Source organism: Sorghum bicolor, chromosome 7, assembly GCF_000003195.3.
Source record: "Sorghum bicolor cultivar BTx623 chromosome 7, Sorghum_bicolor_NCBIv3, whole genome shotgun sequence".
Taxonomy (NCBI): domain Eukaryota; kingdom Viridiplantae; phylum Streptophyta; class Magnoliopsida; order Poales; family Poaceae; genus Sorghum; species Sorghum bicolor.
This window is the reverse complement of record NC_012876.2, coordinates 8,658,188-8,671,998: the sequence shown is the minus strand read 5'-3', so window position 1 is coordinate 8,671,998 and position 13,811 is coordinate 8,658,188. Positions and strand designations below refer to the sequence as shown.

Here is a 13,811-nt window from a genome sequence, read left to right as displayed (position 1 = left end):
TGCAAAATTTTGTGGCTTCCTATAATAGTGGCTCCCAACCATCATTCCTCAAATTCATCAAACGGGTTTTCACATCAATAACCAAAGACATGGCTTGAACAATATTTTGATCCTTACTTTGCAAGACAAGAGAGAGCTCATTTGTGATGCGCAAGATCTGCAACATCAACTTCATGATGAACACAAAGCTAAACGTCTCCATGATGTGCACTAAACCTCCTGCCCTACTCAGATTACGCTCTTCTTCATGCACAATTTGTAGAACTTCAATTACTGAATCCCACATTGATTCAATACGAAGTAATGTCTTATAATGAGAACCCCATCTTGTATCTCCAGGTCTAGCCAAGGATGTTGCTTGATTTTTCCCTCTGCCTGAGGAAATCTCTCCACTGCCCAACTTATCTAGAAGAATTTTGCGTTGCTTATCTAGCAATAAATCCATCCTCTTGCAAGATGATGCAGCGTCCTTCACAATCAAGGCCACATATTCAAAGAAATCCTCAATAGATGGACAACATCTTAAGATAGAAATAACTATCAACTGTAATTGATGAGCAAAGCAATGGACATAGAAAGCATATGGGTTCTCATCACGAATAAGCTTCTGAAGGCCATTAAATTCTCCTCTCATATTAGAAGCACCATCATACCCTTGCCCTCGCAGATTTGCAATGTGTAGCCCATGCTCACCAAGTACTTCAACAATTGCTGTCTTCAGTGCTTGTGAGGTTGTTTCCTTCACATGCTTAATACCTAAAAATCTTTCAATTACTTTTCCTTTCTTGTTAACAAACCTGCAACATAGATATTATAATATAATTAGCTAATTTGACAAAAAAAAATGAATATATGACAACCATTGACTCTTATATAATCAATTAGTTACCCCACAACCACGGCCATCTGTTCTTTGACGGATATATCACGAGATTCATCTATAAGAATGGAGAAACGACAACCCGCCATCTCTTCCTTTATTGCTTTGGTGACCTCTATTGCACAACACTCTAAAAGTTCTTTTTGAATTGTTGGGGAAGTCATCTTGGCATTTTTGGGACATGTTTCATCAAATGCAAGCTTTACTACTTCATTCCTTTCTTTATACCAATCAAGAAACTCTCGAAAATTCCCCTTATTGAAAGAAGTAAGGGACTCGTCGTGTCCACGAAATGGTTCACCTTGCAATGTGAGCAAACTCACAATACCCAATGATGTATCCAACCGAGTTTCATATTTGATTAGTGCATCTTTTGTGTATTTGTTGACCTTATGTCTGACACCTGTTCTTTGATTTTTGAAATCCTCATATGTTGTCCTACACTGGTTATGGAGTTTTCCATTATGCTTTCGAAGTGACAAATATGCATTCTTCCAATTGTTAAACCCCAACGATGAAAAGACATCATACCCAAATTTGTCATCCATTCGATCATGCTTGAAAAAAATAACAATAAAAGCAATAAGCCCTATCCTTCTCCATACTGTATTCAAGCCAACAATGTTCCTTAAACCATTTTTTCTGAAAGGATCTTTTAGTACTTGATTTTGGGAACTTATATCCAATTGGTTGAGTTGGACCCTTATATATGAAAGCCCTTCTAATTTCAGATCTAATATTGTTAGAAAATCGATCAATTGGTATACGAAGCCCCGAATCAGTGATAATATGATCCGGATTGAACTCAGTTATAATACCTTCCTCATCAATTTCAATCTCATCTTCAACTTGTACTCCTGACATACTATTTTCCATCTCTTCTTCAACTGCAGCAACAGCTTGTTCAAAATCATACGAGTCAAAGCCATCACTCAAGGAATCATCCATCCCTATGATTCAAAACTAATCAATTCAAATTAATTATTAAGTCATAAGTGCTTACTGACAGAATGAATAAGAATAATCAAGGGCGGACGGCTTACTATAATAACGTCGAAGTCGTGAATTGATCGCGCCAGACAGCCGAACGCGAGGCGCCGTCGCCAAGACTGAGTCGCGAAGTGGCGAGTCGCCGAGACTGAATCACGATGGAATTTTGGAGCAGCCGGCGGCGGAAGGCAATGCATCGTCTGATCGTCTATTCGTCTCCCAGTCCAATATGGTGTGTAGGTGTGGCCCACAAACACAAGCCCACGAGGCCACGTTAAGCACTAAAGCTTAAAAGCCCAATGGACCAAGCAAAGTAACAATTCAGACATATAAGATTATAAGCAATTCAGTCATCTTCCTCCTGTGAAGTTTCGACAGACGAGAGTAACAGCAGAAGCTTCAACCTAGCTTCCATGGTGGCCGAACAAACTTGGGGTCGGGATCCGCAGCGGAGTCTACCTTGCCCTACCGAGCCCTACGCCACTGCTTACGACGGCCTCGTGAGACTCTTTCGGTTTTTTTTTTGCTTATTGAGACCAAAATTTAAAAATAAAGAATAACCACTTTTTCGCTAAAAAATTTTGGATGGTGTGTAGTTCCATTTTGTAAAATAATGAACCAAAACCCATTTTTTTTGGAATTTGAGCGAACTAAACACCCCCTAAATCAGAGGCGCGAAATTCAGCTCACTTATCACCTTCTATCGCGCACGAGAGGTCCAAGAGCATTTCAATATAAGTATAAAGATACACTCTCTTCGTTCTAAATTATAAGATATTTTGTTTTTTTAGATATATTATTTTTATTAGGGCCTGTTTAGATTGGCAATGAAAATTTTTTGGGTGTCACATCGAATGTGTCGGAAGGATGTCGGGAGGGTTTTTTAGAAACTAATAAAAAAACAAATTACATAGCTCGTCAGGAAACTTCAAGACAAATTTATTAAGCATAATTAATCTGTCATTAGCATATGTGGGTTACTGTAGCACTTAAGGCTAATCATGGAGTAACTAGGCTTAAAAGATTCGTCTCGCGATTCTCAACTAAACTGTGTAATTAGTTTATTTTTTTATCTACATTTAATGTTCCATGCATGTGTCCAAAGATTCGATGGGATGGATGAAAAAATTTTGGGTGGGAAACTAAACAGGGCCTTAGTATCTAGACATAGTATATATGTATATACATAGAAAAAGCTACAGGTAAAAAAAAACCAAAACATCTTAATTTAGAACGAATCAAGTATTAGATTATATAAGCAAAATTAATTGTTTTAAAAACATAAAATACTTGTATGCATTTGCATGTGATGTTTTTAGCACGTGGAGCATGTATGTTTAATAAGAATGAAAATATCTACTATAAAAGTTCACACGACCCTACATAAGAGTTTCTTTAAGAAAACTAAAACATCGAGCTACTCGGTGTGACACAAAAATGTAAGACAATAGAAAATAAAAGAAACTAAAGAGAACAACCAAATCTGTCAGATTGAAGAAGCTCTTGACACCACACGAGAAACTCAGCTATCTTGAAAAGAAGTAGAACAACTAGGTGCATATATATAGGGTGAAGATATTATCATCTCATAGGTCATGCCTCTTTGACATCCAAAGGTGACCTAAGAGAGCCAACCAAATGAACAAATAACGTTTTTTTTGGGTGCCCATGTCTTCCAAAGAAATTTGATTCCTCGAACCTTCAAGCTCTATATGCCAAAGAAGAGGGAAATTCTTCATAGAAGGCCACTCTGTCACAAGGCCACTGTCACAATAGTTGGATGTGTTTGAGTCTCTCCCGCACCTGCATGTATTGTAACAATCCTTGAAGTGACAGAGCATGACTAATTTCTTTGATCTAGTGACAATTAGTCAAGGTTTGTAGATATTTTGGTTGTCCATGGGTTTCACTAGAATCAAGTCGTGCAAGGCTAGGGTTGTTTCCAGCAATGATGCTCCATCAAAATACCAATCTGACCAAAATAAAGCACATTCTCCATCCCTAACATCATGGAGATCGAGGCTTCAAACATGCATGGCCTTGTTGACATCTATCTTGACAAGTAGAACCACCCCAAGTACACAACTTATCGGTGCAGGTCAACTAGAGCCATCCCATAAAGCCTAGTTGGGCACCCTAAGATTGGAAATACCTTGACCCCATGCTCTTTTAGCCAGCATGCCCTTGTTCAAGCGACTGCACACTTGCCCTAGAAACAATATCATAAGTCCTAAGAAACACTTGTAAAAGAAAATAGAGTCGACCACCCGAGGAGAAGGGCCAATGGCAATAGCAATGTAACAATAACATGAAGATTGAAAAGAGGTTGGTTGCATGAAGATAAGCCTATAATTTGAGCAAGCGGCCTTTCCATCCTAGAATTCAACTAGTGACTTTATCAACTAGAGGCTACAAGTCATCATTAGAGAGCTTGCAAATTGAAATAGGGTCCCCTCCTAGGTATTTGCTGAGGAAATATGCAACCAAGATTGGGAGCGAAGGTGTCAATCTATTAATGAGAGTTTTGGAGAAGAGTTTTCCAAAGCTATGTTCTATAAACGAGGTTGGTGGATATATAATCTCTAAGCTCCTTTGGCTCGTCCCTTTTAGGAAGAAAGTTGAGTAAGCCTCATTCAAGGATTCAAGTTATGAATGCATATTCACTCATATGTTTTCCTAACATATCACTGTAACCTTTCAAGACTATATGAAACAAAGGGTACTAATGTTTGTAGTATAGTAGCAGCTGGGATGGCTTTACACCTCAAGGATTAAAAGATGATAAACACATTGTCTCTCTTTTTTTCTATTAATTGTGTTTTATAACTCGTGTCCTTCACCATTATCTTCACGTATTCATTGTTCACAGTTATTTAAAATACTCATTTGGAAGTCATTGTCATGACAAATATACCAATGTTATTTTCTGTGACAATCTTAATAATTTGTATATTGTTGGTCGACGTTTACACAGTTTCACTAAATGTAGTAAACGCCATTCTCTTAATAACGTAGGGTCATTTAGTAAAATATCAGGTGTTTTTTAATGGATCAGGAGGGGGTACCCACTAGTAAAAAAAGGCTGGAACACAGCTACGTGTGTGATACTTCCTAAAAAACAAAAAACACACACACACACACCCCACCACCACCACAACAACAACAACTAAGCTTCGCCATTGTAATTATCTCTGGACACGAAGCATCTACCGTTTTGTCTAATGTCTAGAAACATTGGCCAGCCAGCAACGATATATATAAGAACACGGTGCATCATTACTCCAAGCTGAGCCTAAAAGAAGGAAAAAAAACTGTTTCAAGTAGCCAACCACAAGCATCAAATTCAGCAAAGGCTACACACATTGGCCAGCAAGCAACGATATATAAGAACACGGTATAAGAAAAATACTGTTCGCTGACAAAAAAAAATACGGCTTATAAGTGCATCATTACTGCAAGCTGAGCCCAAAAGAAGGGGAAAAAAACTGATTCAATTAGCCAACCACAAGCATCAAATCCAGCAAAGGCTACACACATGTTCGCTGATTTTATTGTAAGAGAAAAATACTGTTCGCTGACAAAAAAAAATACGGCTTATAAGTGCATCATTACTGCAAGCTGAGCCCAAAAGAAGGGGAAAAAACTGATTCAAGTAGCCAACCACAAGCATCAAATCCAGCAAAGGCTACACACATGTTCGCTGATTTTATTGTAAGAGAAAAATACTGTTCGTTGACAAAAAAAAATACGGCTTATAAGACAAATGAACAAGACTGTGCCATACTTGTGCCATACTTTTTCTGCCAGCCAACAGTATTTTTCTCTCACAATAAATTAGTAAACAGTACTTTCAGCTCATATCTTTTTAGACCAGCGAACAAGCTCACATGTGAGCCTGTTACATCTGCGTGCTCAAAATGTCCAGAAGAACAGTTCATCTGCACAATAATTAGAGCCACATAGGCCCTGAGGCAGCTTTTTAAGTTAGAACTAGCTAGTTTACAACGAATGGGTTTATTAGGCAACTGCACAGAAGCAAAATATAGGAAACATGATCCAGATCAGCTACTCGACAGTCTCCGTGAAGCCTTGTTGATGGAACCGGACATCATTCAGTTGAGTGTATTAACAGTCTAATAAGGCTAAGAAGCTACTGTCATTTACAAATTGTGTCCACTGGGATTACACATTCAGATCAGAGCGCTAACAAGAGTGCACAACTATTGCTTTGGGTTTTGGCCACTAGCCTTCCCCTTCGCTTTGCCTTTTCACAGGTACAAAAGGTTATTGCATTTTTTCCTCCCTACACTGAATTCATTGGGGAGGGAACCAACTGCCATTGCAGAAATCATCCGGTGTAGGTGGTGGAAGGTTAACATCGACTTGTGTGTGGTTTCTGGAATTGTCAAATACAGAACCTGCACCATTTTGTGCTGGGCCTTTATTCAAGTCTTGTTGCTCTGGGAAGTAGTCTGTGACGGCTGTTGTGTCGTCCAGAACAGGAATGTCACCTGTAAGAGTCTTAAAAGCAAACTCGATGCAAGGATCTGACCAGATGTTTCCGAAAGCGGATTGAAAGGCCAACCCAGACTGATCAGAACCTGTTTCGGTTGGAGCAACCTGTGGCAGCAAAGCAGGTTCTGCTGCTGCTGCATTGTGGAATCTAACATTTGCTGGAAAGCTTGCAACAGGTACTCCATTTATTGGCATGGAAACCGATGAGGCCTGACTTTCAACATTTTTCCAGAAATCTGTAGTAGGGGCTCCGCCGTTCTGTTCAGGAGCCCAAGAGAAACCAGATTGCAGCATAGAATTTTCATCATAGTTTGGTTGCAAGTGATCGGTAGTGCTTTCCAGATCAATTTGTATTCGAGCCCCAGTTTCTGATTGGCTCAGCTGAGGTTGCTTGGACAAATTTTCCTCAATTATCTGCATTTCAGTGACACAGTCTACTTGACTTAAATATAAGTGATCCTCAGTGTTTTCCTGATTGGCCTGTATTTGATTCATAATGTCAGCTTTACCAATATGTGAATAATCAGTTGTGTATTCCTCAATACCTTGTACTGGAATGACTGTGTCTGTTAGGTTCGATTGTACTTGATCAGCAATGTATTCCTGATTGGTCTGTGTTTGATTTGTAGTGTCAGTTTTACTCAGCTGTGAATAACCAGTAGCATATTCTTGAATAGCCGGTACCGGAATGACTGTGTCTGCTAGGCTCACCTGTACTTGATCGGCAGTGTTTTCCTCACTGGCCTGAATCTGGCCTGTAGTGTCAGTATTGCTTGGCTGTGAGTGACCCGCTGTGCATTCTTCAATATCCCCTAATGAAATAACAGTGTCAGCTGGTAGCCTCGACCGGAATTGATTCCCAGTGAATTCCTGATCTGTGTGTATATGATTTATGTTTGGCTGGCTTGGCTGATCTATAGTGCATTCCTGTGTGATTTGTTTTGGAAGCAAAGAATCTGTGAGCACCGATTGTAACTGATTGGCACTGTTTTCCTGTTTTTTCTGTGTAGGATTCAGATTATCCAATTGGCTTGGTTGTGAATGAAAGGTAGTGTTTTCCTGTATAACCGGCATTCCATTAGCAGTGTCTGCTTGGCTCAACTGTAACTGATTGATAGTGCTTTCCAGATTACCATGAATCTGATCAACAGAGCCTGATTGGCTTTTCTGTGTCTGATCGATAGCGCTCTTTTCTATAGTCCGTACCCGTTCCACATGATTTACGTTAACTATTTCATCTTTTATAGCCTGTACCTGTTCCACATGATTTATTGTAACTATTTCATCTTCATGTTCAATTCTTACATCAAGCTGAACATTCAATGCAGCTAAGCGGGGCGACGCTCGAACAGGAGTCACAGCAGAACTGGTTTTGCGCTTCTTGGATTTCACCTCTGCATTTGGTTCTTTCCTTTTAACAGATTTGGTTTGCCTTGAACCATTATGCACAGAAACCGGTTGAACACTCATGTGTTCCACAGTGTCAAGCTTGCTGCCATATCCTTGACTTGCTTTCAAGCTCTCAGGCCCTGTTAACACGGTATGTTCAGTATCATTTCCATTATATTGAGTAATTAGTTCCTCCCATGGCACCATGATACCATCCGAAGTTAATATTTCACACTGAATACCCTTATCTGCAGTACCAGGCCTCGTGTATTGCGATGATGAACTTGTCTGATTCCACAAAATTATGTAATAGTAATCAGCGAACTTGAGGGGAAAAACAAGCAGGCAGACATAAACAAAAAGAACTATAACTATATCCAATCACGGAATCACCTATAAAATTTGTACATGGTATGTAAATTGAAATCATATTCAGAAATCACAAGGCATCTGAATCATGTGATCTGGTTACACCACAGGTGCATCCAAAGTAAAAACTCCAATTCTTCACAGGTGGCACAAAGAAAAACATGCACTTGCAATATCCTATTCTCCAAGGGGATAGTGTGTTCACCAGGATATATGAACAGTCACCAAAAGGCTGGTTTGCATGGCGTATAAGAGTATAAGACATAACTATGATATGACTCAACTCCCGAATACCCATCATGAAAAGATACGTGCAAATTGAGGTGTGCATCAGAGTAATGCTTCCTAGAATTTGTTTCTCTAATGTTTCTGATGGATGAATATATAGTAGTCAGACAAGGAAAGCTGCAAGGAACTCACATGAGTTTGACTTTCGGTTACATGAACTTCGAAGGTGGTGCTCTTCTTTGGTCTCACGGCACATTGTCTAATATCTCCAGTTTTAAGATAGCGGTGCACATCCTTCAAAGAGCGAAATTCATATCCACTGACTGGATCAATGTAGTACTGCACAGATAAAAAGAATTAGAGGCCAAAAGAGCCAGTTCACTGAAAAATAAACAAAGAAATGTGAAGCAAAATGAGATTTATGAAAGACACTATATAACATAGCAAAAATTACGGTATGTAGTACCTGCAGTAGTAGCTATCTTTAGGTTTCTTTTAAAATGGACACCATCACTCATAAACTAAAACCTTTATCTAAGTATAAACCGTTGTTATCGTTATGGAACATGGAAGAAAGAAATACTAAGGTTCATCTATGTTTTCCTCTCTTTCAAAAGGGAGCCCTTTTGTTATTTTAATATACAAATTTTTAAGTACAAGGTATTTTTATTTCTTAATATTCAATTTCTATTCCTCTAGCCTACCCCAACTTGCTTGGGACTAAAAGGCTTTGTTGTTGTTGTAATATTCAATTTTTATTCCAAATGAACATTGGTAATGACTTATATATATGTTGTTTAGATAAATAAAGAAGAAAAAAAACACAAGGAAAACGGTCGTGACACCATACCGGATCCTGAAATGAACCGCTCTTCCTTGGCCTGTATTCTTTTCGCCATCCATCAGGAAAACCCTCAACGACTCTTTCATCCTGGCTTACAGTCTACAAACAACAGATAAGTGTCAGAGTTGGACCTCTAAAATGCCTAAATAAGTGCCCTTTTTTGGGGGGAGGGGTGTGGGGGTAGGTTTAGGTTAGAAACTTGCTTGCCTTGGTAGATAATCTTGCACCGCCAAGGCCACTCTGTGTTCCAGCAACCTTGTCATTTTTCAGCCATCCATCAGCCGGCCCCTTTCTGACTAGTTCAGCCTTGATTGGAACCTAGATGAAACAAAAAGTGGTAATTTCTCAAAGTTCTTGTCACATTGCATTATTAGATCACATGAAAAGGGGTGATTAGCTACAAATATCCATGCCTTGGCAGCAAGGCTTCCTCTGACAAGGCCACTTCGAGTTCCAAGAGGCATGTCTTCTTTCAGCGACCCATCAACCAGCCCCTTAATCACTGATTGATCCTTGCTTAGAGTCTTGTAATGAAACAAAAGATGGCAATTTTCACAATACTAGTCAAGCTGCACTCCTAATAAAATAAATAAAAGCGAAACAAGAAAAATATGCATGCAATGCAGAGTCGACACACTTGTTACCCTGCACTGACAGTAGGGCTTAGAATTTTTTGTACCTTAACAGTAGGGCTTCTTCTGACAAGTCCACTCCGCGTTCTAGAAGGCATATCTTCACTCAAACATCCATTGGGAAGCGCCCTCGTGCCTGATTCGTCCTTGGTTACAGCCTAGTATAGAATATGACAGGAAACTCTGACAAACATATAACAGTGCACGAAAAACAAACAAAAAATTGACAAGTTGAAAACTAGCATACCTGGTCAGCAGAGCTCTGTCTAACAGGCCCATTTTGACTTCTAGCAGGCATCTCTTCTTTCATCAACCCATCAGGAGACTCCTTCAAGACTGCTTCGTCATTTACTATAGCCTAGCATGTAGGATCCAAAAGTGTCAAATTCTAATATACTCATGGTGCAGTCAATAATTTTGTGCTTCATACTGAATCAGAAACTTCTGTACCTCAACAATAGGAGGGCTACCTCTTACATGGTCACTTTGTGACCTCGAACATGAACCATCACGGGAATCCACAAATCTCTTTATCCTTAGAAGCCCACTTCGAGTTCTAGAACTCGAAACATCACTGGAATCCACAAAGCTCTTTGCTCTTAGAAGCCCACTTCGAGTTCTTGAACATGAAGCTCTACTGAGAGCAAAAATGCCTTTTTTCCTTACAAGTCCACTTCGTGTTCTAGAGCATGAACTTTTGTCAGAACCCATAATGCAGTTCACCCTGACAACCTCACCCTGAGTTTTAGAACATTGTCTCCCATCACAGGGCATAACACCACTCTTCCAAGCTACTTCAATTCACAAAGACCTGCTCAATTCCACAAAAACAACAAATGTCCTAAAAGCTGCATATGGAGACTATAAATTCATGATGACAAAATGCAGGCCAGAAAAAGGCTTGTACTCAAACGTGAAATATATTATTCATGAAAATAGTTGCAATTAGTAACGGCAAATGGGTGATAATGTTTTCAGATCCTCGACAAGAGGAAATTAGAATAAACCAGAGGGTAGGTAATTCAATTGTGAACGGAGTGGTTGATGCAACTATGTGCTTTTACTGTTTGATAAGAAACTTTTTTGCACAGGTAATTTTTCCCATGTAACCCAATCTGCATAACGTGCGCCTGTTGTATAAGAAAACTTTTGTAGGATTTAAGAGTCTCATGATACAAAGCAAGTCATAAACAAGAAATGACAAGTTTAGGATTGACTTACTACACAATAGATCGATTGGGAATCGTTTACCACTGTATAGTCAAGAAAATTTCCAATGCATGTGTTCATAGCATGCAGTAAGTCAAGGATGAAAGCATTGGCCATTGGGCAAAAGGAAACTCAAAAGTTTTGTTAAGTGGGCACAACCCCCATGCTCAGCATATCTATGTCCATCCACATTCCATCCATCCAGAGCACTAGTTATAGTTCTACAAACCAAAAAAACTAGACATTTTGAAGTTTGAACCCAAATTTCACGCTAACAGCTAATCACATGGTCCACCAGGCACTAGCCATTACTAATCATCCTGACGCAAAGTTCCAATTTTTCTCTTGCTACACTGCCTATTGCACTAAATCATGGGCTCTGTTCTCAGATCCTCAACAGGACCAGAGGTCAGATAATTCATCAATTGTTCCGGAGGGAGTGGTTGAGGCTGCTGTGTGCTTTCAATGTCTATGATAAGAAACTTTTTCTACAGTCTGCTGTGTGCTTTCAGTGTCTATGATAAGAAGCTTTTCTACAGTGTCAATTTTCTCAGAAAATCCATCAATATATCATGTTAGTGTTTTTCATAAGTAAACTTTGGTAGGATTTAAGAGTTTCATTCATGAAACAAAGCAAGTAATAAACAAGAAAGGACTAAGTTAAATCTATGGAGAGCCATATACCACCGAGGGCAAGAAATGAGCCAGCAAAAGTGTTTATAGAATGGCCATTAGTTAGGCAAAACAAAAAGGCAAAAGTTTAGGTCAGGTGGGCTTAGAACAGGCCTGAAGGAAGAATTTCGTCATAGGAACCGCATGATGCTCACCTCATCTCCCTTCATCCACCTATCACTCCGCCCACCAGGCCATTGGTTATTATATATATACTTTTCTATAAACCACTGGTTATACATCTCCAAGCAAATCACATACTCCTAGTCCACTAGGGCGCTAGCCTAGTAGAAACTCAAGTATGGAACTTGAATTCTTACTCATCTCGACCTAAAGTTACGATTTTTTTTCTCGTCCGCCACTGCTCACCGCACCGAATCGCTGCTCTAGCGCCCGGAAATCAATCTTCTTCCCAGCCCGAAAATCCACTCCCCAAACACAATCGCACCCAGAAGAGGAGCCCCAATTCCCCCAAACCACTCTCCCCACACACATGTGGAACCCCAATAAAAAGAACACCACGAATCTCACACCCGAATTTCCCAGCCGAAACCAGACCAAACCTCCCGGAGGCCACCGAATCCCATCGCCTCCCAGCGTACGGCCTCCCCCTCTCGACCCGTCGTCATCCGAGAGCCCCGGAGGAGGAGAGAGAGAGAGTGAGTGAGAGTAGGAGTATTAGAGAGGAGGAAGAGAGAGAGCACGGATTACTCACCGTACCATCGGTGGAGCTCCGCGGCTAGGGTTAGGGTTCCGGCGGGGCGAGGGAGGCGAAGCGGTCGAGCCGTCGAGGCAGTGGAAGAAGACTTTTTTTTTCCCTGCGTGCAGAGAGAAATGGAAGGGGGAGAGAGAGAGAGGCGGAGTTGGGGACGGCAGGCACGCACGCACGCGTCACTCGTCAGCTGGCTCGACTCGCCCTTCCCTTCTTCTTCTTTACCAAAACAGGCAAACAGCGCACGCAAGCACACACACTCTTTTCGATCGTCCAATTTCAGTGATGATTTGCTACTCTTTTCATTCGTCCACCGGATTCTTCACCGTTTTGTATCTACAGGTTGTTGACCTACGGCAAAAGGAAATGTGTCCATCTATGGGAATGTTCGATGGGCAGTAGAGCGTCGTCACGTGTAATAAAAGAGGCGTGTGGTTTTCAAAGATCCAATTGAATGGAATCACTTATATTCTATCCCATCCTATATGTGGAAAAAAGAGTCATATTTAGGATTGTGAGCAACTCCAATAATTTACTAAAAGTACTTGACATTTTAGGATTATTACCAAAACTATAAAAAACAGACTTCAACAAGTTGGCAAAATTACTTAGCAATTTCGTGAGCTTGGCAAAATTCTCCCTTCACTTGGCAAATATGTCAAGTCCTCCATCGTTTGGCCTCACGTGTATCCCAATTAGCCAACTAATTTTGCCAACTTGTTGGAGGCTCAATTTTGTGATTTTGGTAAAAATTCTAGGATGTCAAGTTCTTTTGCCAAGCTCAAATAGCAAACTGTTGGAGAAGGCTTTTTTTTTACTTTGCATTTGTCAAGTAAGTTTTAGCAAACTATTGAAGTTGCTCTTATAAAACATTACTCCTATAGAAGTGTTTGGATAGAATAAGGAAACGCTGGAATGCAATAAACGGCGCAAACATAAATATGGTATAAGAAATTACTTAATTTGTTTAATAGGCTCGGTAATGTTAGGGTCTGTTTGGTTACGAGCGGTAAAGTTTACCGCCCGTTACATCAAGTGTTTTAACACATGTATAAAGTATTAAATATAGATTATTTACGAAACTAAAAATATGGTTAGTCAATAATTTGCGAGACGAATCTTTTAAGACTAATTAGTCCATGATTGGATAATAATTATCAAATAAAACAAAAATACTACGGTACATGTTAAACTTTAACAACCCTAACCAAATACCCTTTTGGCACGGAAGCTACGGCTTAGATTGCGGATATCGTCGCGGTGGGAGCATTATTGCGTTTGTGAAGTCACATATCTCTATCTAAACACCATGCAACGACATCTACCGTAAACAAGTAACGTTACAATCAATCGGTCTGTTGCTTTTGTCGT

General features: G+C 39.9%; 1 protein-coding gene across 3 annotated transcripts; it reads right to left on the bottom strand.

Moving 5' to 3' along the window:
* Nucleotides 5,705-12,633, bottom strand: LOC8071175. 3 transcript variants are annotated; one of them, XM_021464770.1, is made up of 9 exons: nucleotides 12,449-12,633; nucleotides 10,298-10,658; nucleotides 10,095-10,205; nucleotides 9,895-10,005; nucleotides 9,629-9,739; nucleotides 9,423-9,533; nucleotides 9,222-9,314; nucleotides 8,564-8,710; nucleotides 5,705-8,062 (listed from the first exon to the last, which is right to left on the bottom strand). In XM_021464770.1, exons 2-9 carry the CDS (start codon nucleotides 10,619-10,621, stop codon nucleotides 6,185-6,187), a joined length of 2,886 nt encoding a protein of 961 aa, XP_021320445.1. In that variant the 5' UTR covers nucleotides 10,622-10,658; nucleotides 12,449-12,633; the 3' UTR covers nucleotides 5,705-6,184. The 3 variants fall into 3 exon arrangements, with proteins under 3 accessions (XP_021320445.1, XP_002444023.1, XP_021320446.1); XM_002443978.2 differs by having other exon boundaries at nucleotides 12,444-12,632; XM_021464771.1 differs by lacking the exon at nucleotides 12,449-12,633 and adding an exon at nucleotides 12,262-12,420.